The sequence below is a fragment of the Nelumbo lutea genome, chromosome 3, assembly GCF_056320005.1.
Source record: "Nelumbo lutea isolate HS-2025 chromosome 3, American lotus-T2T, whole genome shotgun sequence".
Taxonomy (NCBI): Eukaryota; Viridiplantae; Streptophyta; class Magnoliopsida; order Proteales; family Nelumbonaceae; genus Nelumbo; species Nelumbo lutea.
The window spans coordinates 113,078,371-113,101,247 of record NC_142686.1 but is presented as its reverse complement, the minus strand read 5'-3'; the positions used below and the strand labels follow the sequence as shown (position 1 = coordinate 113,101,247).

Sequence of the window (22,877 nt, the reverse complement as noted above, 5' to 3'; positions counted from 1 at the left end):
CTCATCGCATCTTGTACAGTTGCGTTGTGTGACAACAAAGATCAAGACTCTGATACTAAGATGCGATGAGATTATGATTGGTATCAGAGCTATTCTAGATACTTTGTTGTCATCCAGTCATAATGTCATCGCATCTTGTACATTTGCGTTGTGTGACAACAAAGGAGTTTCTGGATACTTTGTTGTCATCGAGTCATAATCTCATCGCATCTTGTACATTTGCGCTGACAACAAAGATCAAGACTCTGATACTAGGATGCGATGAGATTATGACTGGTATCAGAGCTATTCTGGATACTTTGTCGTCATCCAGCCGACGAGAATTCATCGCATACCTCCGTGGTTTATCATGGTATCAGAGCCTTGACAACGATCAAGACTCGCTGCATCTTTTCTACTGTGTGAGTTCCCTCCGTTTTGACGACTGAATTCCCCTCGACTAGTGGCCATCATTCTGGCACAATAGTTGCCACCGTTTTTAGCAATCAAGATTCTTCATTAGACCTTGTTTTTCCATCAATGATTGATCACCAGAGATGACTATGGATTTGGATCCAAGTTCTCCATATTATTTGCATCTCTCTAATAACCCTGAAATTATTTTGGTTTCTTGCCCACTCACCGGAGACAAATATTTCACTTGGCAACGTGCAATGCACATTGCTTTGAGAGTGAAAAACAAATACGAATTTGTGGATCAAAGTTAATTCCATGGTGATAGCGTGGATCTTCAACTCCTTAGCTTGTGAACTCCATAAAAGTGTTGCGTACACAGAGTCAACTAGAGACATGTGGAAAGATCTCTCAAACCTGAATCAAGGAGATCTTCTAATTGCTTCATTTTTCACAAAGCTGAAAGGTCTCTGGGATGAGTTGGGTAATGTCACCCGTTCCTAATTGCGATTGTAGGGCTAATTGTAGTGTGATCAAAGAAACAATAGAAGATTGAGAAAAAGACAAGCTATACCAAATCTTGATGGGTCTAAATGATGCCTTCAATAATATTCGATCCACCATTTTGGCTTCAGATTCACTTCCTACCATCAATTGAGCCTAAGCACTCATAATTCAAGATGAGAAACATCAAATTCTTATGTCTCAAAAGACCACGTATCCTCTAGATGCTACTGCCTTGGTTGCCTCTAGATCTAGTGATCGGACATCCAACCCTCGGCCTAGAATACGGTGTGAGCACTGTAAGTGCCAAGGTCACTCTAAGGATAGGTGGTATGAATTGATTGGATATCCTGATGGATGGGAAAGGCAAAAGCCAGGTCGTAGAACCAAGACAAAGACTGATTCTACCAATAGCTTACAGGTTACTACAACGACAACCACTGAACCTTCCCAAGCCACGCCAATATCTCTACACCTGACCAATACATCCAATTCTTACGCTTATTGAACGTAGACATGCAATCCATGTGTGCTTCGAATATGTCTAATAAAGGTTTTTCAACTACAGTTGGTCCTTCTTATTGTTTTCTTGATAGTGGGGCATTTGACCATATGACCCCAATGAAATCCTTATTTTTGCACCATGAACCATTGCCTTCTCTATCAATAAACTTTCCAGATGGTTCAGTTCTGTCTGCCACACATAAAGGCTCAATCATGATAATCCCAAAATTCCTTATTCATGATATGCTATATGTTCCTGGTTTTCGATACAACTTACTGTCCATAAGTAAACTCACCACATAGTTACATTGCACTGTTGTTTTTTCTCCTACTTCATGTGTAATTCAGGACCCAACATCCATGACTATGATTAGTAAAGGAATGTTGACCAATGGGATCTACTGCCTTCAGCTTGCACATCCTTTTGTTGCTCTCTCAATCACTAATGCAGATAGGTATAATACTTGGCACAAAAGACTCGGACATGCTTCAGCAAGGCAGTTATCTCATCTCTTTGATTGCTGCATTAGTCCACCAAAACATGCTTGTGACATCTGTGAACGGGCCAAACACACATACATCACACACACACACACACACTCCATTCCCAATAAGTGCATCTCGAGCCTTTGCTCCAATTGATCTGATTCATTGTGATATTTGGGGTTCCTACCATACTCCTCCCATGCTCTTGTTACCAGTGATAATTGTGCTTTGCATATGCCATCACCTGCGAGCATGATATTACTCATGTTGTTTAATTTCCAATCTCAATATTCTCCTTATAAGCACCTTCCTTTACATGAATGATAAACCTACAACATCTTTTACTTTTCTCAGGCACTGTTTCAAGAGCAACTTTAATGGTGCATAAGTTTCTTGACCCATCTTGTGTGACGACAGTGTTTGTCGAAGCTAGGGACTATGACTACAAGAGCTTCTAGTCACTAGGTGATAATCAAATTAGGAAGACAGGAATCTTTCTTCTTCCCATCCAAGTGGACAAAATAGGATCTTTAAAATTTTAAATGATTTCTCATGCTCCTTTTCATTGATGGGGTGTGTGTTTATAAGTCTAAAGGTGGTTTTCTAGTATCGAAATTCAAGTTTGTACCCATTGCAACTAAAAATTAAAAGGGTACAAATTTGTCATTGCAAAACTAAACCAATTTTGTATTTTTATAAGTTAGACATAATTGTGTTTGCACTAGACATTTTTGTATTTGCACTTTTCCCAAATGGAGCCTTAGCAAAAAAAAATGATGCCCTTCGAAATTCAAACATTTTAAATGACATTTTAAATGACTTTTTGATAGGTCATGTTCTCAATACTGACCCCATAAGCGCTTTATCAAATTTTAACTTTGTTAAGGGTTGGAAATTGAACTTTGAGAGGAAATACCATTTTAATGTTTCTATTTTTGCATTTCCTTTTCACCTATGTGATGCCTAATGGAACTTATGTGTAATAAACACAATAAACAATTATTGCAGCACACTTTATGTCCAAACCATTTTTTCTCAATTTCCAATGCATAAATGCATCAGACACACAACACCATGATACCAAACATTGTTATTATATCAAGGCTGCATTGGATTAAAATTGGACCTTGGCATCTTACCTCTTAAATGTTGTAAACAATATTCAAATTCGTATCTAGTAAAAACTACACTGAAACAATCACTTGGACGATTGGCCTGTGGTGCGAGGAGGTGATCATTGAGGGAGATTATATTCTCTTATTATCACTATTCAATGCATCAATGATGAAGCTACTCTGCCTTGGTCTTCAAGCAACACATTTTTGACATCAAGGAGATGGTCAGATGTGAGCAAAGAAACTTTATCTTCAAACACATTTTTCGAGAAGCCAACATATTTGCTGACATTCTTGCAAATCTTGGGTTTGAGGGTCATCCTTACTTGACTCTTGATCGTTCCAAACTGATGATTGAGAAAATTAGGTTGAAGGATCTATTGGGTCATGCCTCTGTTAAGGTTGTTGATGTTTTATTCATTGGGTAGTCACAAGTAAGTGCTTCATTCTCGTGCCCATGGCCCCAACCCTAGTGGTTGAAAACCCTAATACCCTCTACGGTACTATTGTCTTTTAAAACACTATGGTGGAAAATAATCCCCTTGTACTCCTTACACCAAATGGTGTTGGTGTTGTTTTGTTTGTGGACCTTTTTTGTTTGAGAGGCTCAACACTAACATCAAGAACATGGGATTAGGTTTGGCTAAAATTGAGATCAAGCCCAAGTTTACCAACTCAAGTCCAATTCAAGCTTAATAAGTGACTAAACTCAAAGGTGATGGTTAAACTAAATGATCACCAATTTTTACTAAGCAAAACTTTTCAGTCTATAAATAGGTTCAGTGCTAACAAACACCAACATCACATGATGCCTTCTATGTAAAATGGAAGTACGAGATCAAACCAAGAAACCACAAGTTCTCCATGGTAAGATCAATGGACCTCGGGTGGATCCTGTTTTATTCCCATGTAATGTGTATCATGTAATAACACAAAAAGAGGGAAGGGGATATCAAAACCAATTGTGAGTCAGCTTTATCATGAAACCTTTCTTTTCTTTCTCTAAAAAAATCCTGAATAACTAGAAAGAATGAATTAAAAATCTCTTGTTAAGTGCAACTTTTACGAAAGAGAAGATAGGGAAAGGGGAGAAATAGGCTCCATCTTGGAATTATTGCCATTTTTAGCAATGCAAGTGTCACATTTATATAATAAATATGTGATTGGCACATGATCATCACCAATTAGGGGGTGGAATATTTAAAATAACAAATATATATAGAAAAAATGGCTCACTAGATGAGTCGCATCATGATTATATGTCTTATCATCTATTTGACTTTTTCATATCTATATCTATACTATATAAAGGGGATGCTTGCCTTGGTTTCGATGTAAGCCATAAAAAAGTAAAATTCAAATACCATATATCAAATATGGTTAATATTTATTTACACATATGCACATATTTTGATATGCATAATGCATAAATATCTAATTATCAAAACCAATGAGGCAAAATTTTGCCCACCTAATCCTGAAGATGTTCTCAAATCTCCACACTAATTACAACCGACCGACATCATAAAAGTGGTAATTAATCAGATGGATTTTTATTATATTAAAATATAGTATATACAACTTTAAAGCAAAAATTCTATGGTATAACCTAAGTATAATAACCAATGACCTAGTAATTGACCACCGTCCCTCCAAATATGAGGCATGGGATCAAATTTGCATAGCTATAGACAATCTATGATAAAGTCAGACAACTTTACGTGCATCCTTCTTTATCCCCACCCCAGTGATGGCAACGAGGTGGGTTTGGGGAGGGTTTTATAAATTCTAAACCCTACTCGTACTCGACTCCTTAAACCTCCAACCCGTACCTCCCCAAAATCCGTAGTGGGTTTGACTTTGAGAATCTAAACCCTCCCCGCACATGGAAATGCAAAATCCTCCCTAACCCTACCCTCCCTACATTCAAGGATAGGGGTTAGGGGTGATCATTTGGTCGATTCGGTTCAGAAATAGAGCCTACCGATATTTTGGTTAAGTCATTTTCATGAACAAAGCCGAACTAAATTAGATATGAAACCGAACCAAATCGAACTAAATTTAAATCAGATCGATTTGGTTTTAATTTGGTTAATTTATTTAGTTAAAATATAGATCTAGTTTATATTTATATTAATGATTATTATTAAAATATAACAACAATTATAATTAAAATACATGTATATATTATTAATATAAATAGTAACATTAATATAGATTAATGCTAATATTAATATGAATATTTATAATTAAAATGCAAATATGTGCATATTTTGGTTAATCCGGTTTTCGGTTCGGTTCGATTGCATTTTTTTCTCAAACCAAACCGAAAACTGAAAACCAAAAATTTTAAAATCTTAATACCAAATCAAAATAACCAAACCGAATTGAGTAATTCGGTTCAGTTTGGTTCTAAGTTTGATAGTCGAATTTGAACACCCCTAATAGGGGTGGGTTGAGTTTAGAACAGACATCTAGTTCAATATTGTTTCTTGTTATATATAAGTAATAAATAAGTAAAATAACATAAACAAACAAACAACAAAATTTCTAATTATTTGATTAAGACATGTAAAAAGCATATAAACTATCAATTATCCTTAACATAAAATTCAAAAGATTATTAAATTCATCACCTAAATACTAAAGTTTATATGTTGTCCAACAATGTGTGGGTCAGGGAGGGTCGGGTTTAGCCTAATATCGTACCCTACTTGTACCCATACAAGTTGTAGAATCCCAAAACCTATCCCTGCCCCAAAGCCTGTCCTTCAAGAAAAAACCCACCCCATCAAGGCGGGTAGGGTAGAAATTGCCATCCCTACCCCACCCCTTCATCCCTTATAAGGTATAAATTGTAATACCAAAAATAATTATAAACCTATATATAATACTTCTAAGGCACCATAACTTCGTCATTGTAGGCATAATCAGGGGTGGATTCGAGTCAAGCTGAGTCGAATACTTGGCTAATCGAGATAGGCTCGCATAAATAGTATTAGGCTCGAGCTTGAGTTCGATTCGAGCTAGAGACTTGAGCTCGAGCTCGACTCTACTTAAAAGTTCGATTGCAAGCCAAGTTTTTTCTAAAAATTAAAAATTATACATATAAAAATATTTTTTATTTTACATACAAAAAATTAAGAATTATAAAAATTGTTTATTATTATACATACAAAAAATAATAATTATAAAAACTATTTACTATTATACATAAAAAATAAAAATGTTATATATAAAAGGGTAGATTTCTTAAACTACCCCTATTGTTTAGTTAATTAACTAATTATTATACCCTTACTGTTTAACTATTGTCTTGCACCACCCCTACTATTTCTAACGATTGACCAATTCTACCCATGCTAGTAGTGTCTGTTAATGTTCCGTCAAAATCTGTACACATGTGATGCATAATTTTTTTAAAACCCAATATTATCCTTCATCCCTATCCTCCTCCTCCTTCTTCATCATCTTCTTCCTGTTAGCAGCAGCAAACTAAGCTCTTCATAGAGCCATGTTGGATGACACCATGGTGATGTTAGACCTTTTCAGCAGTGGCAATACTACAGGCTGTAATAGAACGAATGCATAACAATAAACTCCAGACTCTCCATTACAGTAGAGGAAGCAAATAACAATGGTCCATCAAAGTTAATTCATTGAACTCAACTCTTTCTGAGCCACTGAGGAGTCAATCATTCCATCCAATTCTTACTTGATGGGCTCACAAATTCAAAGACTCCAAAGCCTCAAACCAATTGGAACAAAACATACAAACAAGATAAATAGATAATGAAGGCTTTTCCTCCATTTCTTGGGCATTGGAGCCTTGGATTTAACACCCCTAACATCGACTGTCAATGAATACATTTGGAACCCACTTGGGTCTATCTCAAGTGGGTTCTTGGATGGGTAAAATTGTTCGTTAAGCTATTAGCGTCGCAATTACTATAAAAATGTGGCTATTTCTTCTTGTTCTTGATGTCATAGTCTTGTATGCGCATGAATACTTGTTGGGTGGTTTAACAGAGCCGACTGTCGTTGGTGGAAGCAATGGCCGGGTGATCTCCTTTTATAGCCACCCAAAAAACATGCATGTAAATACGTAGCGGGATTGGTTTTATTAACAAAAGTGTTTTTAAGCATATCTCTTTTAGCAAGTTCATGAACTGGCTTAACTATCTTCCTGTTTACATAGAGAAACTTTACATTTTCAAAAAGTAACAATAATTTAAATATATGATCATAAAGCGCTTGAAGATCCCAAGTGATATTTTTATCAATTCCTCCTAGCTTCAAAAGAACTTCCTCAGCATTTGATGCGTATTTATTCAAACAGATGGTTTGCATTCCAACAACGAGGGGAAAGGTGATCCAGTAATCATGATTCACAAGAAAGTGCTCATGGTTATGTGACAAAAGACATGACACACATTGGTGATTGTCTCACATCAAATAGAAAGAAACCTATAAAAGGCATCAGAAAAGTACGAATAGGCCTAATGCAGATTTCTGAATCCCACTGCAAATCTATAAACATTCAAAATGTTAGAAACCCGCACTCTATGCACCCATACCTGCCCATGAATTGGCCTTAATTTTGATCTAGCACTTACCAAATGTACTTTGAACCTACAAATTCTGACCCTGGGCTGAACCGTCATTCTCCCATGGCATCAAAAAAGTACGGATAGGTCTAATGCAGATTTCTGAACCGTCATTCTTCTTAGATTTTTCCAAGGGAAGGATGCTATGACGTTAAGGGGCTACAGTGTCTAACTTTATGGAGCACCAAATTAGTGTTCCTCTAACAACTGTCAGTTGGGCTCCCGATGGACGACCCATTGCAGTTAGTTGGAACAATTCCGAAGTCCAATTGTGGGATTCTCTGGCCAATAGACAAGTCAATGGTTTTTTTGAAATGTTGGATTTCTTACCTGGGTGGATAGTTTTCTATAGCCAAAAACTCTATAAGGTGGGCACCCATTTGGGTGGGTTTGGAACAACCATATTGTAACTATAGAGGACACCATCAAGAGGTCTGTGGCCTGAAGTGGTCTGCCTCTAGGCAACAATTAGCATGTTGAGGATATGATAACCTTCTCTACATATGGGATTGTTCAATGGCCTCCTCCACCCTACCTTGTTTCATCATCCACCAGTGGTAGTTGCGTTGTTGGTACACACTCCCTCCTCTCTCAACCTGTATTCTCTATCTCTTCCCTTTTTCCTACCATTTTGAAAATTCGAAGGAGAATAATGGGTAAAATAGTCTTTTTTGTCTTTTTATTAATGGTCGTTAACGATAAAGAGGTTTTAGACAATTGCCAGATAACTTAGGAGTACTCCAAGACAATATGTAAATAGTAATGGTATAGTTGGTCCATAAGGATAGTTTTATATATATATATATATATATATATATATATATATATATATATATATATATAATAACTATTTATTTAATTATACTAAACTCGATTAGGCTCACGAGTCGAGCTTTACTGGGCTTGAGATCGGCTCGTTTAGCAAATGAGCCTATATATCAGGCTTGAACTTGGCTCGAAGCTTGGTTTAAACTAAGCTAAGCCGAGCTCAAATAGCTCGTGAGAAGTTTGCTCGTGGCCACCTCTAGATATAATCATGCTAAAGTAGTCAACCTAAATTTGATAATAAGGAATAGAAACACTTTAGCAAGAAAAAAAATGAAGAAACGAGACTAACCCAAACCAAACCCAAAGTTATCAAGTTGGGTCAGGGTTAGGACTAAGGATATGCTAACAATAAAATGCTCCCAACAATGCCCATCAGGCCACATCTCCATTATCATTCATGGAAATATGTTCCCTATATGCAACTGCAATGACTTGTTTTGAAATAGTGGTGGAGCATTTGATGGGAGCAGATATGAACTTCAGAGTTAGATTTAGGGGTTCAACAACTTGGGTTGGAATTCACATCTCTGCCCCACAAGGAATCACCCCACAACGCCCCACAGCACATCCCCGCCGTGTATTGGGAACATCTCACGATGATAGTAGCAGTCCTGATGATGTCATTATCAGGAGATGTTTCCAATACAACACGGGGATGTACCGTGGTGTAACAAGTGTTCTCTTTGCTGGCCTTCAAGTGCCAACCACCATGCCTACAGCCGCTACTCCAGCGTCCAAGTGTGTGCCAGGGGTGGACTATATACTTTTGTATGGGGGATTGCCAATGGCACTATTGTAATACTGTAGTATTCATTTCCACCTTTTTGATGTTTCTTATTGTCACTCCCCCAAAAGCTTAACGTACTCTTTGAGAGGAGGTAGGTAGTCGAGTGAGTTCATAAGCGTGTAAAGGTTAAGCACGAGATCCCCTCGACACTGTATTGTGTGCTTATGCTTGCCACTGATTATTGCAATACAAATAGCCTTTTGCTAATTCGCGTCCCATCTTGTTGCCTTTTTGTATGTGTTTGTTTTGTTGCGTAGGCTTATTCGCCCCTTTCGAGTGCCGCACGGGGCTCCAACAATTATCCCCGTGACAGTCGGTATCAGATTAGGAGCTCCTCTTAAGCTATTCGACCCGCGACGTGAGTGACAGCATGAAGCACAACAAGGACATCGTGGTGGAGATCGAGCATGGACTCTCCATAGCCCATGAGGCCGATGATGTGCCCGCCGATGACATCGGCAAGGACAAGGAACCGAAGCCCAGCAAACGTGAGAAATCTTCCAACAAGCATGCAGCCGTTTAGTTGCGCATGTTACGTTGTGAAGCCACCGTAGGTGAGATGCGAGACTCGATAGACGAGCTGCATCAAAACATGGAAGCCATGGACAACACAATGGTCGAGATTGAAGGTCGTTTGAGTGGAGTCATGGACGAGGTCCGAGACATAATCAATAGCACGCTCAAGCAAATTTGCAGCTCTGCGCGCCAACAAGAAGCAAGCTCCTCCAACTCGTAGGTCCAAGACAAGCTTGATAGTTTTCAAGCCCAACTCGATGAGATGAAGAACGGGTGGGCAACGTGGAGAAGAAGCACCTCCACATCAATGGTCGTCCAGGCCCAACTAGATGAAATGAAAGCGGAGTGAGCCTCAATGAAGTCCGTCGCATGTTCCTCCTCCGACACCCAAGCTCAATTAGAGGAGCTCAAAGCAGAATGTGCAATCCTGAAGAGGGCCATCGCTAATCCAACCAGCACTTCCTTTACACATACTCCCTCCCACATCAAGATTAGGGAGCCAACCCCCTATTTGGGAACCCGCAATGCAAGAGAGCTTGACAACTTCCTGTGGCAAATGGAACAGTACCTTGCCGCCGCCAATGTGACTGATGAAATGACTCAGGTACATACTGCTACTATGTATTTGACTGATGTCGCTATGTTGTGGTGGCGCAGAAGGTGTGTTGATATAGAACGTGGTACGTGTGTTATCCGTACCTGGGCTGACTTTAAAAGAGAGTTGAAGAGACAGTTATACCCAGAGAATGTGGAATACCTCGCTCGTCGCAAGATGAAGACTCTCAAGCACGGTGACTCCCTCCATGACTATGTCAAAGAGTTTTCAACCCTCACATTAGAAGTCATTGATATGTCAGACAAGGACATATTGTTCAACTTCATGGATGGTCTAAAGCCTTGGGCCGAGCTCGAGCTCCAACAACGCAATGTTCAGGACCTTGCCTCCGCCATGGTCGTGGCCGAACAACTTAGTGGACAGAGATTATCGAATGACGAAGGAAGCAGACCAGCCAGCCCGCGTACCACACATTTGAGTGGGGGAGATAGACAACCCAGTCCCCTGAAAGAGAAGCCACCCTTCAACCAAAAACCAGTCGAGCACCACAAGGGGAAGCAGCCACAAGGAAGTCAAAGCTACTACAACAACATATATCAAGGGAAACCAAGCCGTCCTCCCATTTGCTACATTTGTTGGGAGGAGCACTTCACCAGGAATTGCCCAAAGCGAGCAAAGCTGAATGCCCTCATTGCCAAGCTAAGTGATGATGAGCAGAGTGATGGGGAACGGAGTACCCAAGCGCCAAGAGTGGGCGCCCTCCAACTTTTCAATGCCATGAAGAAGAAATGGGCTACCTCTAAACAACCCTCCTCAGTCAAAAGAGGACTGAGGTATGTTGATGTAACCATTGGCGGGAGGCCAACCAGGGCCCTAGTTGACACAGGGGCCACTCACAACTTCATATCCATTGCAGAGGCCAAGAGACTAAACTTGGCCATTTCCAAAGAGTCTGGTTGGCTCAAAGCAGTTAACACAGGTGCCAAACCTATTGAAGGCATGGCCCGCCGAGTAAGACTACAAATCGGTACCTGGGATGGAGAGATTGACCTCTCTGTCGTCTACATAGATGATTTCAATATTGTCCTTGGAATGGACTTCATGATATAGGCAAAAGTTGCATCGGCGCCTCACCTCGACACCCTGATGATCTTGGACGAGCAGTCACCTTGCATGGTTAAGATGATCGGCACCGCCAGCACCAAGAAGAAGCACGTCTCTGCCTTACAACTCCAACACCACCCTCCACCATTGTTGGCAGAGAGATCTACAACTACCACCATTGCAATAGGAAGTGATCGCAACAACTCTGGGAAGAAGTCAGCGTCAGTGCTAGTGCTGCCACAACAACAGCAGTGGAAGCCACCGTTGCAGCAGAAGTCGCACACACCCACAACTGGTGGGCCCAACAGAAGACCCAAGGCCGTATCAAACTTTGCCCACACCTACTACCACAACCATCGGGGAGAGTGAGTGCCACCCGAGCCATCTAGGGACCACATTCACATCATCCCTCAAGATAAATTCCGTAGTAGCCTTGTGAGTCACCCTTGGGGAAAAATGCATGGGAACCAATACCCTAACAATCCAAAATACCATTTTGACCCAACCTTGGCCACCAACTTTCCTACCACCATCAGGAACAAGTCAAAATCCTACCTTGAAGCAACCAAGCAGGGACTTAACTTAGGGACTAGCCATAGGTTTTTCCACCTTCAAGAATATCCACTAGCAACCTACCCAACCTACTATTTGGGCCTTGGAAGAAACCCGGTTTGTGGAGCAATCGAAAAACCTTCTTTCATCAACAACAAGTTCAAGCCTCAAACAGAATATAGTCTTTGAAGACGAAGACTGAATTGAATGGGGGAGACTGTAACAAGTGTTTTCTTCGCCGCGCCTTCAAATGCCAACCACCATGCCTACAGCCGCCACTCCAGCGTCCAAGTGTGTGCCAGGGGTGGACTATGCATGTACTTTTGTATGGGGGATTGCCAATGGCACTATTGCAATATTGTAGTATTTTTTTCCACATTTTTTATGTTTCTTATTGTCATTCCCCCAAAAGCTTAACATATTCTTTGAGGGGAGGTAGGTAGTCGAGTGAGTTCATAAGCGTGTAAAGGTTAAGCACGAGATCCTCTCGACACTATATTGTGTGCTTGTGCTTGCCATTGATTATTGCAATACAAATAACCTTTTGCTAATTCACATTCCATCTTGTTGCCTTTTTATGTGTGTTTGTTTTGCTGCGTAGGCTTATTCGCCCCTTTCGAGTACTGCATGGGGCCCAACAATTATCCCCGTGACAGTGGGGCGGAGATGTTATGTCCTTGGGTTGGCCCTAAGCAGAGGTCTAGTTGAAGTGGTTAGTTGCCGAGTGACTTCTCTCATTGCTGAATCTACCAATTTCTTTCCGTTGGATTAACAAACCGTTAATCGGGTGGCTCATCAAGCTGCGACGTTATGCTGCTGCCAACAGTCCTCCTTGGTTGGAGAATTATCTCTTAGGTTGGAGTTGTGTCCCTTAACCCAAACTTTTCCTCCTCCCCCACCCCACCCCACCCCACCCCAAAAAAAAAAGAGAAAAAAAACTTTTGCCACAAATAATAATTAAATATTAATATTTTTTATTTTTATTAAACATTAAATATTATTTTTAATGTTTTTTTGCCTTATTTTTTATATTATTTTGAACGGTGGGTGATCAAGAACTGAATATCCCAGAGTCTTAACATAGGAGACGAGGCATCTGACTGAGCTGACTTAACATACCCAAACTGAAACATGAAGCAAAAGACAAATAGAGGAAGGGCCAAAGCAACCTGAAGGAGGACCAGACACCAGACACCAGACATACCAGAGTGCTAATTAGCAATTACTCGAAGTCAAAACGAGCACAAAGAAAAATATATATCGGTCAATAATGAAAAGGGAGCAAAACAGATACGATTTTCTAACGTACAGGACGGGTGCGCACAGTCTTAACTTGCGCACATGCCTGCGAAACCGTGTGAGATTGTGAGAAGAGGAGGGAAAGAAAAAAAAGAAGGGGTTGAAAGGAGGGAAAGAGAGAGAGAGAAGGGGGAGGAGAGAGAGAGAGAGAGATGGGTTATTGGGGCGACCGCAACAACATAGGAGACAAGCTTATACAAAAACACAGGTGTGGTGGAATAAGAAAGATGGAGAAGATTATGCGTCTCCTTTACCATTCCCATCACGACCTAAAAACTCTAACCCTAACTCATCCTCCTTTCCTCTAACCATAACCGACCAATAGAACTCTCCTGAGTCCTGCATCTTTATCTCTCACTCTCTCTCTCCCTCCCTCATCCTATTTCTCTCCACCCTTCTCAATTGCTCCTCCTCTATACGGTATCTCATCTGTCAGGGTCGCGAAATCCTTTCTCCCACGGTAAGGTATATAACCTCTCTCTTCCTTCATCTTTCTGCTTCGATCTTTCGATGGGTTTAGCTGCTCCTATTTCTTGATTATTCTCTATGTGGGTATTTCTAGTTCATTGTTTTATGTGCTTTTGTCAAGTATATATGGGTATGTCGATTTGGTTTTGTTTATGATGATCTGTTGCTATTATTATTCATTTTCGTCAGACGATCTGGTATTATGATTCCTCTTGATGGGCCGCTGTGATTTTCTGTTTCGCTGTTATTCTTCGTCTTGCTGACTTGTTTTGATCTCTTTCGGTGGTGTCGATGTGGGTTTAGTTTAATTCTTAACTGGGTTCTTGATTTTTTCCTTCTTGTTGAATGGATTTGGCTGTTGATTTGTTGGATTGAGAGATTTTATTATTTTTTTATTGATTTGCTGAGGGTTTTTTGCCCGGGCATCCTGATTTATTTTTGAGGTATTCAGTTTATTTTCTTTTATTTTCCATAATACGTTGCTTATCCTGCTTTTTGTTTCCCCATGCGAATTCATTGATTTGCGGGGTACTGCTTTATGTAGTCTCCTTAGGCTCTCTCGGATCATCTGTGGGGTATGCTTGATGCTTGTGCTCTCCGTTTTACCCCAAGTACTCGTATTGGACGTGATCTGAATTCAGTGTGGATATGTGATATCATTTTGTACTGCCAAATTTGTGTCTGTTTTCTCAATGCCAGGTTTTGATGGATTGGGCAATATCTACTGTGCTTAAGATAAACATTGCAATTAGTAGTTGAAGCTTCAGTCCATGAATGCTCATCAAGAATGCTGTTAAAGCTCTTAAAATATCAATTTTCTGTCCATTATTAGGCAAAATCTACTGAAAATGCATTGCTAAATCAAGAATGCTGCTAACTCTCTTAAAATATCAATATTCTGTCCACTATTAGGCAAAATCTACTGAAAATGCACTGGAAAGCAAAAAAGTGAACCGGTGATAAAGTAAGACGTCACAGGTAATATCTTTAATGTTGTTAACATTGTCTTAGAATGTGGAGGCATAACGCAAGGTGTTCTACCTGGACGTGCGAGGCATAGCTCGGAACACAAGAGGCGTAAGCCTCCTTAAGGGGAGGGGAGTGAGGAGGAAGATGGAGGAAGGGGGAGGAAGAAGAGGAAGGAGGATCTCATTATTCTTTATTTTTAATAAAAAATCTTTATAGATGCATAATACTAGCTGGAATTTTCTTTCCCCTTCTCTTTCCTTCCCTTCGCATCCCTTTTTATTTTCTTTATTTTCTCTTTTTTCCATCTCTTTCTTTCTTTCTTTCTTTTCTCCTTCCCTTTCTTTTCCTTTCCTTTCATTTATCTTTCTTCTGTCATTTTTGCATGAGGTGTGTGTGAGGTGCATGGGGCGTACATCTCTCTAGCATACCTCATGCAAAAGGCATATGAGGTGTACACCTCTTGCACCTGAGGCATACACCTCAAAGCTATCAATGCCTCAGGCATATGCATTTTGGGGGTGTTTTGCTTGGAGGCACACCTTCCACACCTTTTAAAACATTGGTTGTTAAAGTCTTTAATGTGATTGATAAGTGCACATTGTGAAATGTGGGCCAATGAAAAGTAAGTAGATCATGTTACATCTTTACTGTGATTGGTTACTTTTTTGATTTATTGTGCAGCTTTTGCACCATGATTACTCCAATAGTACATTCTGTTTTGTATATTATCATTTATTTTTGGCACATATAAAGATGGGCCACTAAAAATATTTACATAAAGACAACATTACTAAATAACTTGTATTAGCCACGCATCTAGGTTAATCTGTTAATGTGTTATCATGTTAGAAGTTGCTTACTTGAATTAATTGCTTTTGTTGGTTGTTGACACTACCCTTTTTGGAGATCAATAATGAAACATGTCTAACAGAAACATAGCTTTAATGAATGGATATTTAATGTTTATTGACCAATGTATCTTTACTAATTGATTCTGTGCTGTGTATATAGAGACAAGAGTTATAATCCAACTTGTGTTCAGGAGTCTAATTTGGCACTATGAGAAAATGGACTAGGAAGATGTTTAAAAAAAGTTTTGTATTATAAATATAGTCCATATAATTTGTTTTATTTCTTTGTTAAAGAGTGACGCTGCACCTCGCACCTCCCACTAGGATGCTTGTAACAGACTTTTATCCTTTTCTTCTAAAGAAATCTAATGAATTTTATCTATGAAAAAAATATAGTCCATATGATTCTAACATCTTACAGTTATAGATATAGAAAAAGGATTTAATACTTTTAACTTTGTTACTCACAGTAATGTTCTATTAGGAAATATGACGCTCATCATGTACCGTAGCTGTTAATTTATGTCAAAAAGCAACTAAAAAAAGGAAATTATTGCATGGAAATGATACTCAAGATCACTGTGAGTAACAAAGTTAAAAGTATTAAATCTTTTTTCTATATCTATAACTGTAACCGACATGTGCCCAATATGGATACTTCATCAATTTAGAAGTCCATTCAACACTGTTTTTTAGCCAAGGTCCCACATCCCATGATTTTGAGGTCGAACAGATCTTACTCCTAAACCCACTCCAAACCCAGACCTATGTAATATTATTCAAGCTGAATTAATTGCTTTCTTTTGTTGTTGCTACTTTTCCTTTTGGATACGAGTAATGAAGCACATCTAACTAAAATATAGCTTACTTGAAAGGTTGGAGATTAGATGTTTATAAACCAATATGTGATGTGTCCATCAATTATCAAAAAAAGTTCAATTATCAAAAATACCTAATGTGTCCATATATCAGTATTTTTTTTATCGATAACAATAGATTTCATTAAATAATAGTAAGGTTACATAAAAAGGGGAGCTAAAGTATCTTAACTCCCCAGGTAGAGGATAATTCCAAGCTGAAAAATAACAAAACAATTACAGCTGAGCCAGAACCCAGAACTCCTATTCACTCCTTCCCTAGCCAGACCATCAGCAAACGAGTTTGCACATCTCTTAACCCAAGTACACTGAACTTCCATATTCTTGGGCAGTACCATTTGAATTTTCTCTTCTTGTTACTGTAACTCCAGAGCTTAGAATTGTCTTCTTTCAACCAGCTCACTACCACCATAGAATCTCCCTCTACAATCAGCTTCTTGACCTTTAGGTCTTTAGCCCTTTGTACCCCTTCCAAGGCTGCTAACACCTCAGCCCTCAATGAATCCCCCACTCCAATTGAGCTAGAGAACATAGCTATTATATTACCATTCTCATCTCGTAACCCCCCCCCCCCCCCCCCCAATACCTGAGGGTCCTGGATTCTCCATGCTACTACCATCAAAATTTAGTTCGATAAATCCAGGAGGTGGAGGACTCCATGTAGTATTCTGGATCTTCTTAGCCGAGATTGAACTTGCAATTTCTTTCCATTTTCTTAACATATCATCTGCTGAAAAATATGTGAACTCCTCCATTGTCTTCAACCAATGTATTACCCTTATATGGATCACTTCCAACATATTTTCCAACCCTCTCTCCTTTTCTGAAAAAATCCTTGAATTCCTTTCTTCCCATATTGTCCAGCAAACAACAACTCTCACAGACCTCCATATGATCCTTGATCTTTTTGTTGGGCAGTTAACAGTGGAAGAGGTAAACAAGCTTTGCACATTCGTTGGGGGAGTCCACCTGCACCCAAACAAAGAAGCAAACCATTACCAAATATTTTTTACCAAAACACAGGATATTAGTGAGTGGTAACTGGACTCACCAGCAGCTCTACAGAGAATACACCAGTGTGGAGATAAACAACTATTGGGTCTTTTTCTTTGAAGTAAGTCACCTGTGTTAATTCTTTCCAGAAAAGCTTTCCAACAGAAACTCCTAACCCTCGGAGGTATAGGTCGACACCACACATCTTGGACAGGGAATGACAAGCCAATAGGACTTTCTAGATGCAATAGGGCTTTAAAGGAGGCACAAGTAAAGGATCTAGAGGGAGACAAGGTCTAGATCCTACTATCTATTTTTGTCGGGTCCAAGAAAACCCCATCAGGATTGTATAGGAGGTTAGAGGTACAATCCAATTTTGTGTCCCTGAGGGCTCTTCTCAATCTCAAGTTCCACCCATACCTAGAATTTGAATTTAAGGGAACAAGGAAAGTGGCAATTGGTTCATTTTTAAAGGTGGAGTTTGCAAAAAGGGCCGAAAATCGGTCTTTCAACGGATGATCCCCAATCCACACATGTTACCTAAGTGCAAATCATACCTGATCCAAGGAGAGAATAGAGGCAGAATAGCATGGATTGATTTCCAAGGTGATGCTCTTGTTGCCATAGCCATAATCCCAGAGTCCCATCCATTCTCTGCAAGCTCGTGAATACTGCCAATTATTATAGCCCACAACTTTTCCTTTTCCAATGAGAATCTCCACAGCCATTTCCCTAGTAAAGCCAAGTTCCTCTTCCTAATATTCCCAATCCCTAGACCTCCCTCCTGCTTACTTCTATACACCACCTCCCACCTAACCCTATGATCATTTTTCTTCTCCCCAGGCTCCCACAAGAAATCTCTCTTCAGCTTTTCCAACTTGTCAACCACCCCTGTAGGCACCTTAAAAACTAAAAGGTAATTAACAGGCAGGATAGCTAAGGTAGACCTAATTAGGGTGATTCTTCCTCCTAGAGATAAATAATCTTCTTCCAAGATGCAAGTCTCTTTTCAAACCTCTCCACAACCAGAGTCCAAAAACATCATTTCTGAGGATTATCTCCAAGAGGAAGACCGAGGTAAGTTAGAGGCCAATCTGACACTTCACATTCCAACATGTTTGCACATGCAAAAATCTCACTTTCCCCCATATTCACACCTACCATCAAAGCTGACTTTCAGATTTGACATTTGCTCAAAAAGTTGTATAGTGTGTTTCAGATTCTTAATCCAATTCATGTCTCCTTCCTCACAGAAAAGAATCGTATCATCTGTGAACTGCAAGTGTGTGAGTGGTATGTTCTCCTTGCCTACCCTCCACCCTTTGATTAAGCTCTTAGAGTCTGTCCTAGAGACCAATCTCCCCAATACTTTAGCAACCAAGGTGAACAAGAAAGGAGAAAGGGGATCTCCTTGTCTTATTCCCCTCAATGCCTGGAAGAAGTCCACCACCGTTCCATTCACCAAAATAGAGTAATGGCAAGTCCTAATACACCCTAGCACCCACCTGCACCATCTATCTCCAAACCCAAAATTGATCATCACCTCCAGCAAAAAGGTCCAATCTACCAAGTCATAGGCTTTTTCCAAATCTAACTTACGAACCACACCCTTTTTCCTTGATTTCTTGAAGTCCTCCACACTCTCATTTGCTATAAGTATTTGATCATTTATCTGCCTACCTCACAAAAGCTCATTGATTATTTGACACAATGGTAGTGAGTACCTGTCTAATTCTAAGAGACAAGACCTTCGCAATGATCTTATACAAACTATTTACTAAACTGATTGGTCTTCTATAGTCCCTTGGGTGTGTTGCTTCTCTCTTCTTGGGAACCAAAGCAATGAAAGTAGAATTCAACCCCGGATTGATCTCTCATCTTCTGTGAAACTCATCAAAGACCACCATTAACTCCTCTTTCAAAATCTCCCAACAGTCTTTTGATAAAATGCCATCATAAAACCATCCGGGCTTGGTGCTTTTGATCTATCCATAGAGAATATTGCCTCTTTGACTTCCTCCATTTCAAACTCTCTCTCCAACCACTCCCTATCCCTTCCACTTAGATTTGGCCACTCTATATATCAGTATTATTGGCATATTAATTTTAGCTCAGTCCTCATGTTCTATGATTTTTAGATGTAGGTTTGATAGACTCAACTCTTGGACACAAATCCATGTGTTCCTTCCCTTTCTTCATTTTTGGTCATCTTGTTAGGATGTTGGGATGTTCTACAGCCTTCTATGTAGAGGGATTATATTTGATAATGGAGTGTGTCCATTACAGTTTATATTAATGCTACGTACTGGGGGAGTTGAAGGAATAAGAGAAGTTGAGTTTCTTCTTTATATTTTATATGTTCAATTGCTGTTATTCATACTGTGTAATGTAAACTTAAGCATTAAATTCACTTGAATCTCTTTGTGAAGAATTTCCTTCTATCCATTCATCTGTCCTCTTGTTATGCTTCTTACTCTAATGTAGAGGGGACTAATACTAGTTTGGTGGGCCTTGGGGATTTTTTCAACATAGTTACTTATTGTTTCCTTCATTCTCTTATTTAGCATTGGAGACTTGCTGAGGTACGTGGTTTTAGTAGGTTTTCTTCCTCAGCTTTGGAGAAGCAGCTGGATCTTGAGGGGCAAATTTTATTGCTCCCCCTCATGGAAGGATTTGGAGTTTCTGGGTTTGATGGTGTGGGTTGTGCTGTGAGGAAGAAGAGGAGTAATACATCAAGGCGGCCTCGACCTGATTCACAGCCATTTCTAGACAGCCGAGATGTTTCATCTTTGTCATCCACACCACCTTCAGACAATGTGAGCAAGGTATCCAGTGATGAGAATGCTGGATACGACACCAGTTCTAGGAGGAAGGAGTTCAATATTAGCAACACAAGGGTTTCCTCTAGTAATAAAGCTGAAGGTGAAATTGCACCTAAAAAGATCAGGAAAGATGAAGGGACATATGAAGAATATGATGGATTTTATAGCAATGGTGGTTCAAGGGGCAGTAATGAGCAGGGGCGAAGTGGTTCAGATTTCAAACGGTGCAGTGAAGGTGTTCTTGCCCCAGCTAATTGGAAAAGCACAGGTAAGATCAAAGAATGCTTTGAACAGCAGCAAAGGAAGACTGATAACCATACTGGCAGCGGAAGGAATGGAGAAAGCCGAAACTCAGGGCAGTTGGGAGTAGGTTCAGATGGAGTGGGTAATGAGAACAAATTAAAAAAAGTAAAGCTCAAGGTTGGTGGTGTTACTCGTACTATTCATACCAAATCAACTTCAGACGGTGGCTCTTCTGTCAAGTCTTATCGCTCCTCAGATGCTCCACGGCCAAGGCAAAGACTGATTCTTCCGGTATTACACTAGTTTCTGTTCTGATATTGGAGAAGCTATAAACTGATAATTAGTTTGTACACACTTCTTGTAGGAAAACATGCAATATAATGCCCGTAATACTCCATGTCAAATATGCAAACTATTAGCCAGATGATTTTTTTTTTTTTTAATCCAATGGTAGTTATATGTTTTGAACATATTTCTGGTGCAGGACAATTCTGATGATGATCGGTCCCCTCCCCCAGACAAGACTAAAAGCTTGCAAGGAGTTCCATGGAAAGACTTTTCCAATGGTGGTTTCATTCTTGGGAAAAAGGATGATTCTTCAAGGGGCAAGATGTCTGATGAGAGTGTCTCTGGAAAGCAAACAGATAAGTCTGAGCCTGTTCGCAAGAGCAAGCGAGTCCCCAAGAGACGTGTATTGGGTGCAACATTTGATGACAATGATGAAGATGAGGAGATCCAATATCTTGAGAGACTGAGAACTAAGGTAACCACAGATTATGGTGAAGAGTATGAAGACGATGATGAAGGAAGCAAGAAACAGCGAAAGATTTCAAAAGTTTCAAGAAGTAGGACCATTGACCGTGATTATGATGAGGATGCTGTGGAGTATGGTTCATCGAGGTCAGGCAAAGATGGTAAGAAGAAGTCAAGATCAGATAGAGTATCTGAGGATGCAGATTATGTTGAAGATGAAGAACCAGTGTCAGATGGTGAGCCTGAAGCCAAGAGGAAGAAGTCAAAGAAGGAATCTGGTGATTTTTTCATGGAGGGTAAGGAGATGTCTCTTACTACACGTCAACGGGCCCTTCAGTCTGGCAAAGATGGCTCATCTGGATCTGGTGCAAATCTAATTGAGTTCCCAAATGGGTTACCCCCTGCCCCACCTAGAAGTGAGAACCTGTGTATTCATGCTAACACGTCACTTCTCTTTGTTCTTTGCAAAAGCAAATTATTTTTGGATTTCCATTAATACTGATGTTGGCCTTTGATGGATAACAGAGCAAAAGGAGAAACTTTCAGAAGTTGAGCAGCAATTGAAAAAAGCTGAAGCTGCTCAGAGGCGTAGAATGCAGGTGGAGAAGGCCGCCAGGGAATCTGAGGTTCAAATTTGTCCTGGATCCCTTGTGATTTATTTATGTTTTTTTCTTTATTTTTTTTTGCTTATTTGGGGATTTTGTAGGCCGAGGCAATCAGGAAAATACTTGGCCAGGATTCTAATAGGAAGAAGCGAGAGGATAAGAATAAGAAACGGCGGGATGAATTGGCACAAGTAATTCAGAATTGCCTGTGGATCTTGTTGTCTCTAATCCAACGTTGAATTGGATTGGGGGGGTAATATTACACTAATGTGTTGTTGTGTCTTGCAGGAGAAGGCTGCAAATGCAATGACGCTTGCCTCAAATACTGTAAGATGGGTCATGGGTCCCACTGGAACAGTTGTTACATTTCCCAAAGACATTGGACTACCAAGCATATTTGATTCTAAGCCATGCAGGTTTGTATTGCTAATTACATATTAATACTACCCACTCAAACATTTTCCTCTCAAATTTTATTACAGTATCTTTTTATTGACGAGTGGTTGGTTGTTCTTTTTGTGGGTATCCAGTTACCCTCCTCCACGTGAGCAATGTGCTGGTCCGTCATGTACTAATGCATACAAGTATCGGGACTCCAAGTTAAAGCTCCCACTCTGCAGTCTTCGGTGCTACAAGGCAATTCATGAAAAGCTGCAAGCTGTTAAAACCTGCTAATGTGGCTGAAAAGTATGTCCTCATGGCTTTAACCCACGTAGGTAAATATATATTTTTTTTGATAAACAAGGAACCCATGTAGAAGAAGATTGTTGCATGTTTCAGTGCAAAGTTTTTGACAAGTTTATTTAGTGTAAGAAACTACAGGAAATATCTGTACAAAATTCTTTCTTTTTTTACTTGATGATGCGTATTGCTTGAATGGTTCTTAGGATTTGATGGTGTTATATTTTTTAATAAGTTTTTCTCTGGTTTGGGTGGGGAGAGACCGAAGAGAGGTCGTGATGAAAATATGTAAAATCATTTGCTGCTGCAGTGTTGAGATATCAGCAACATGGTTATAAACCCAGATGACCACAACCCACGATA

The 22,877-nt window shown here is 39.7% G+C and overlaps 1 protein-coding gene across 4 annotated transcripts; it reads left to right on the top strand.

Annotated features, from left to right (window-relative positions):
* The first annotated feature begins 13,240 nt into the window (after positions 1-13,240).
* LOC148867726 (uncharacterized) lies at positions 13,241-22,722 on the top strand. Of its 4 annotated transcripts, none has more exons than XM_088976843.1 (7): positions 13,241-13,716; positions 19,975-20,766; positions 20,960-21,644; positions 21,754-21,854; positions 21,935-22,024; positions 22,122-22,249; positions 22,364-22,722. In XM_088976843.1, exons 2-7 carry the CDS (start codon positions 20,074-20,076, stop codon positions 22,506-22,508), a joined length of 1,842 nt encoding a protein of 613 aa, XP_088832969.1. In that variant the 5' UTR covers positions 13,241-13,716; positions 19,975-20,073; the 3' UTR covers positions 22,509-22,722. The 4 variants fall into 4 exon arrangements, with proteins under 4 accessions (XP_088832969.1, XP_088832971.1, XP_088832970.1 ...); XM_088976845.1 differs by having other exon boundaries at positions 13,310-13,716; positions 20,010-20,766; XM_088976844.1 differs by having other exon boundaries at positions 13,314-13,711.
* Positions 22,723-22,877: the final 155 nt, after the last annotated feature.

What these genes read in the sequence shown, in the direction of transcription:
- LOC148867726 (XM_088976843.1), top strand. Translation starts at nt 20,074, where the DNA reads ATGGAAGGATTTGGAGTTTCTGGGTTTGATGGTGTGGGTTGTGCTGTG. An exon ending in GGCAAAGACTGATTCTTCCG is followed by an intron (nt 20,767 to 20,959) that starts GTATTACACTAG and finishes TTTCTGGTGCAG; the next exon opens with GACAATTCTGATGATGATCG. An exon ending in AGGCCGCCAGGGAATCTGAG is followed by an intron (nt 21,855 to 21,934) that starts GTTCAAATTTGT and finishes GGGATTTTGTAG; the next exon opens with GCCGAGGCAATCAGGAAAAT.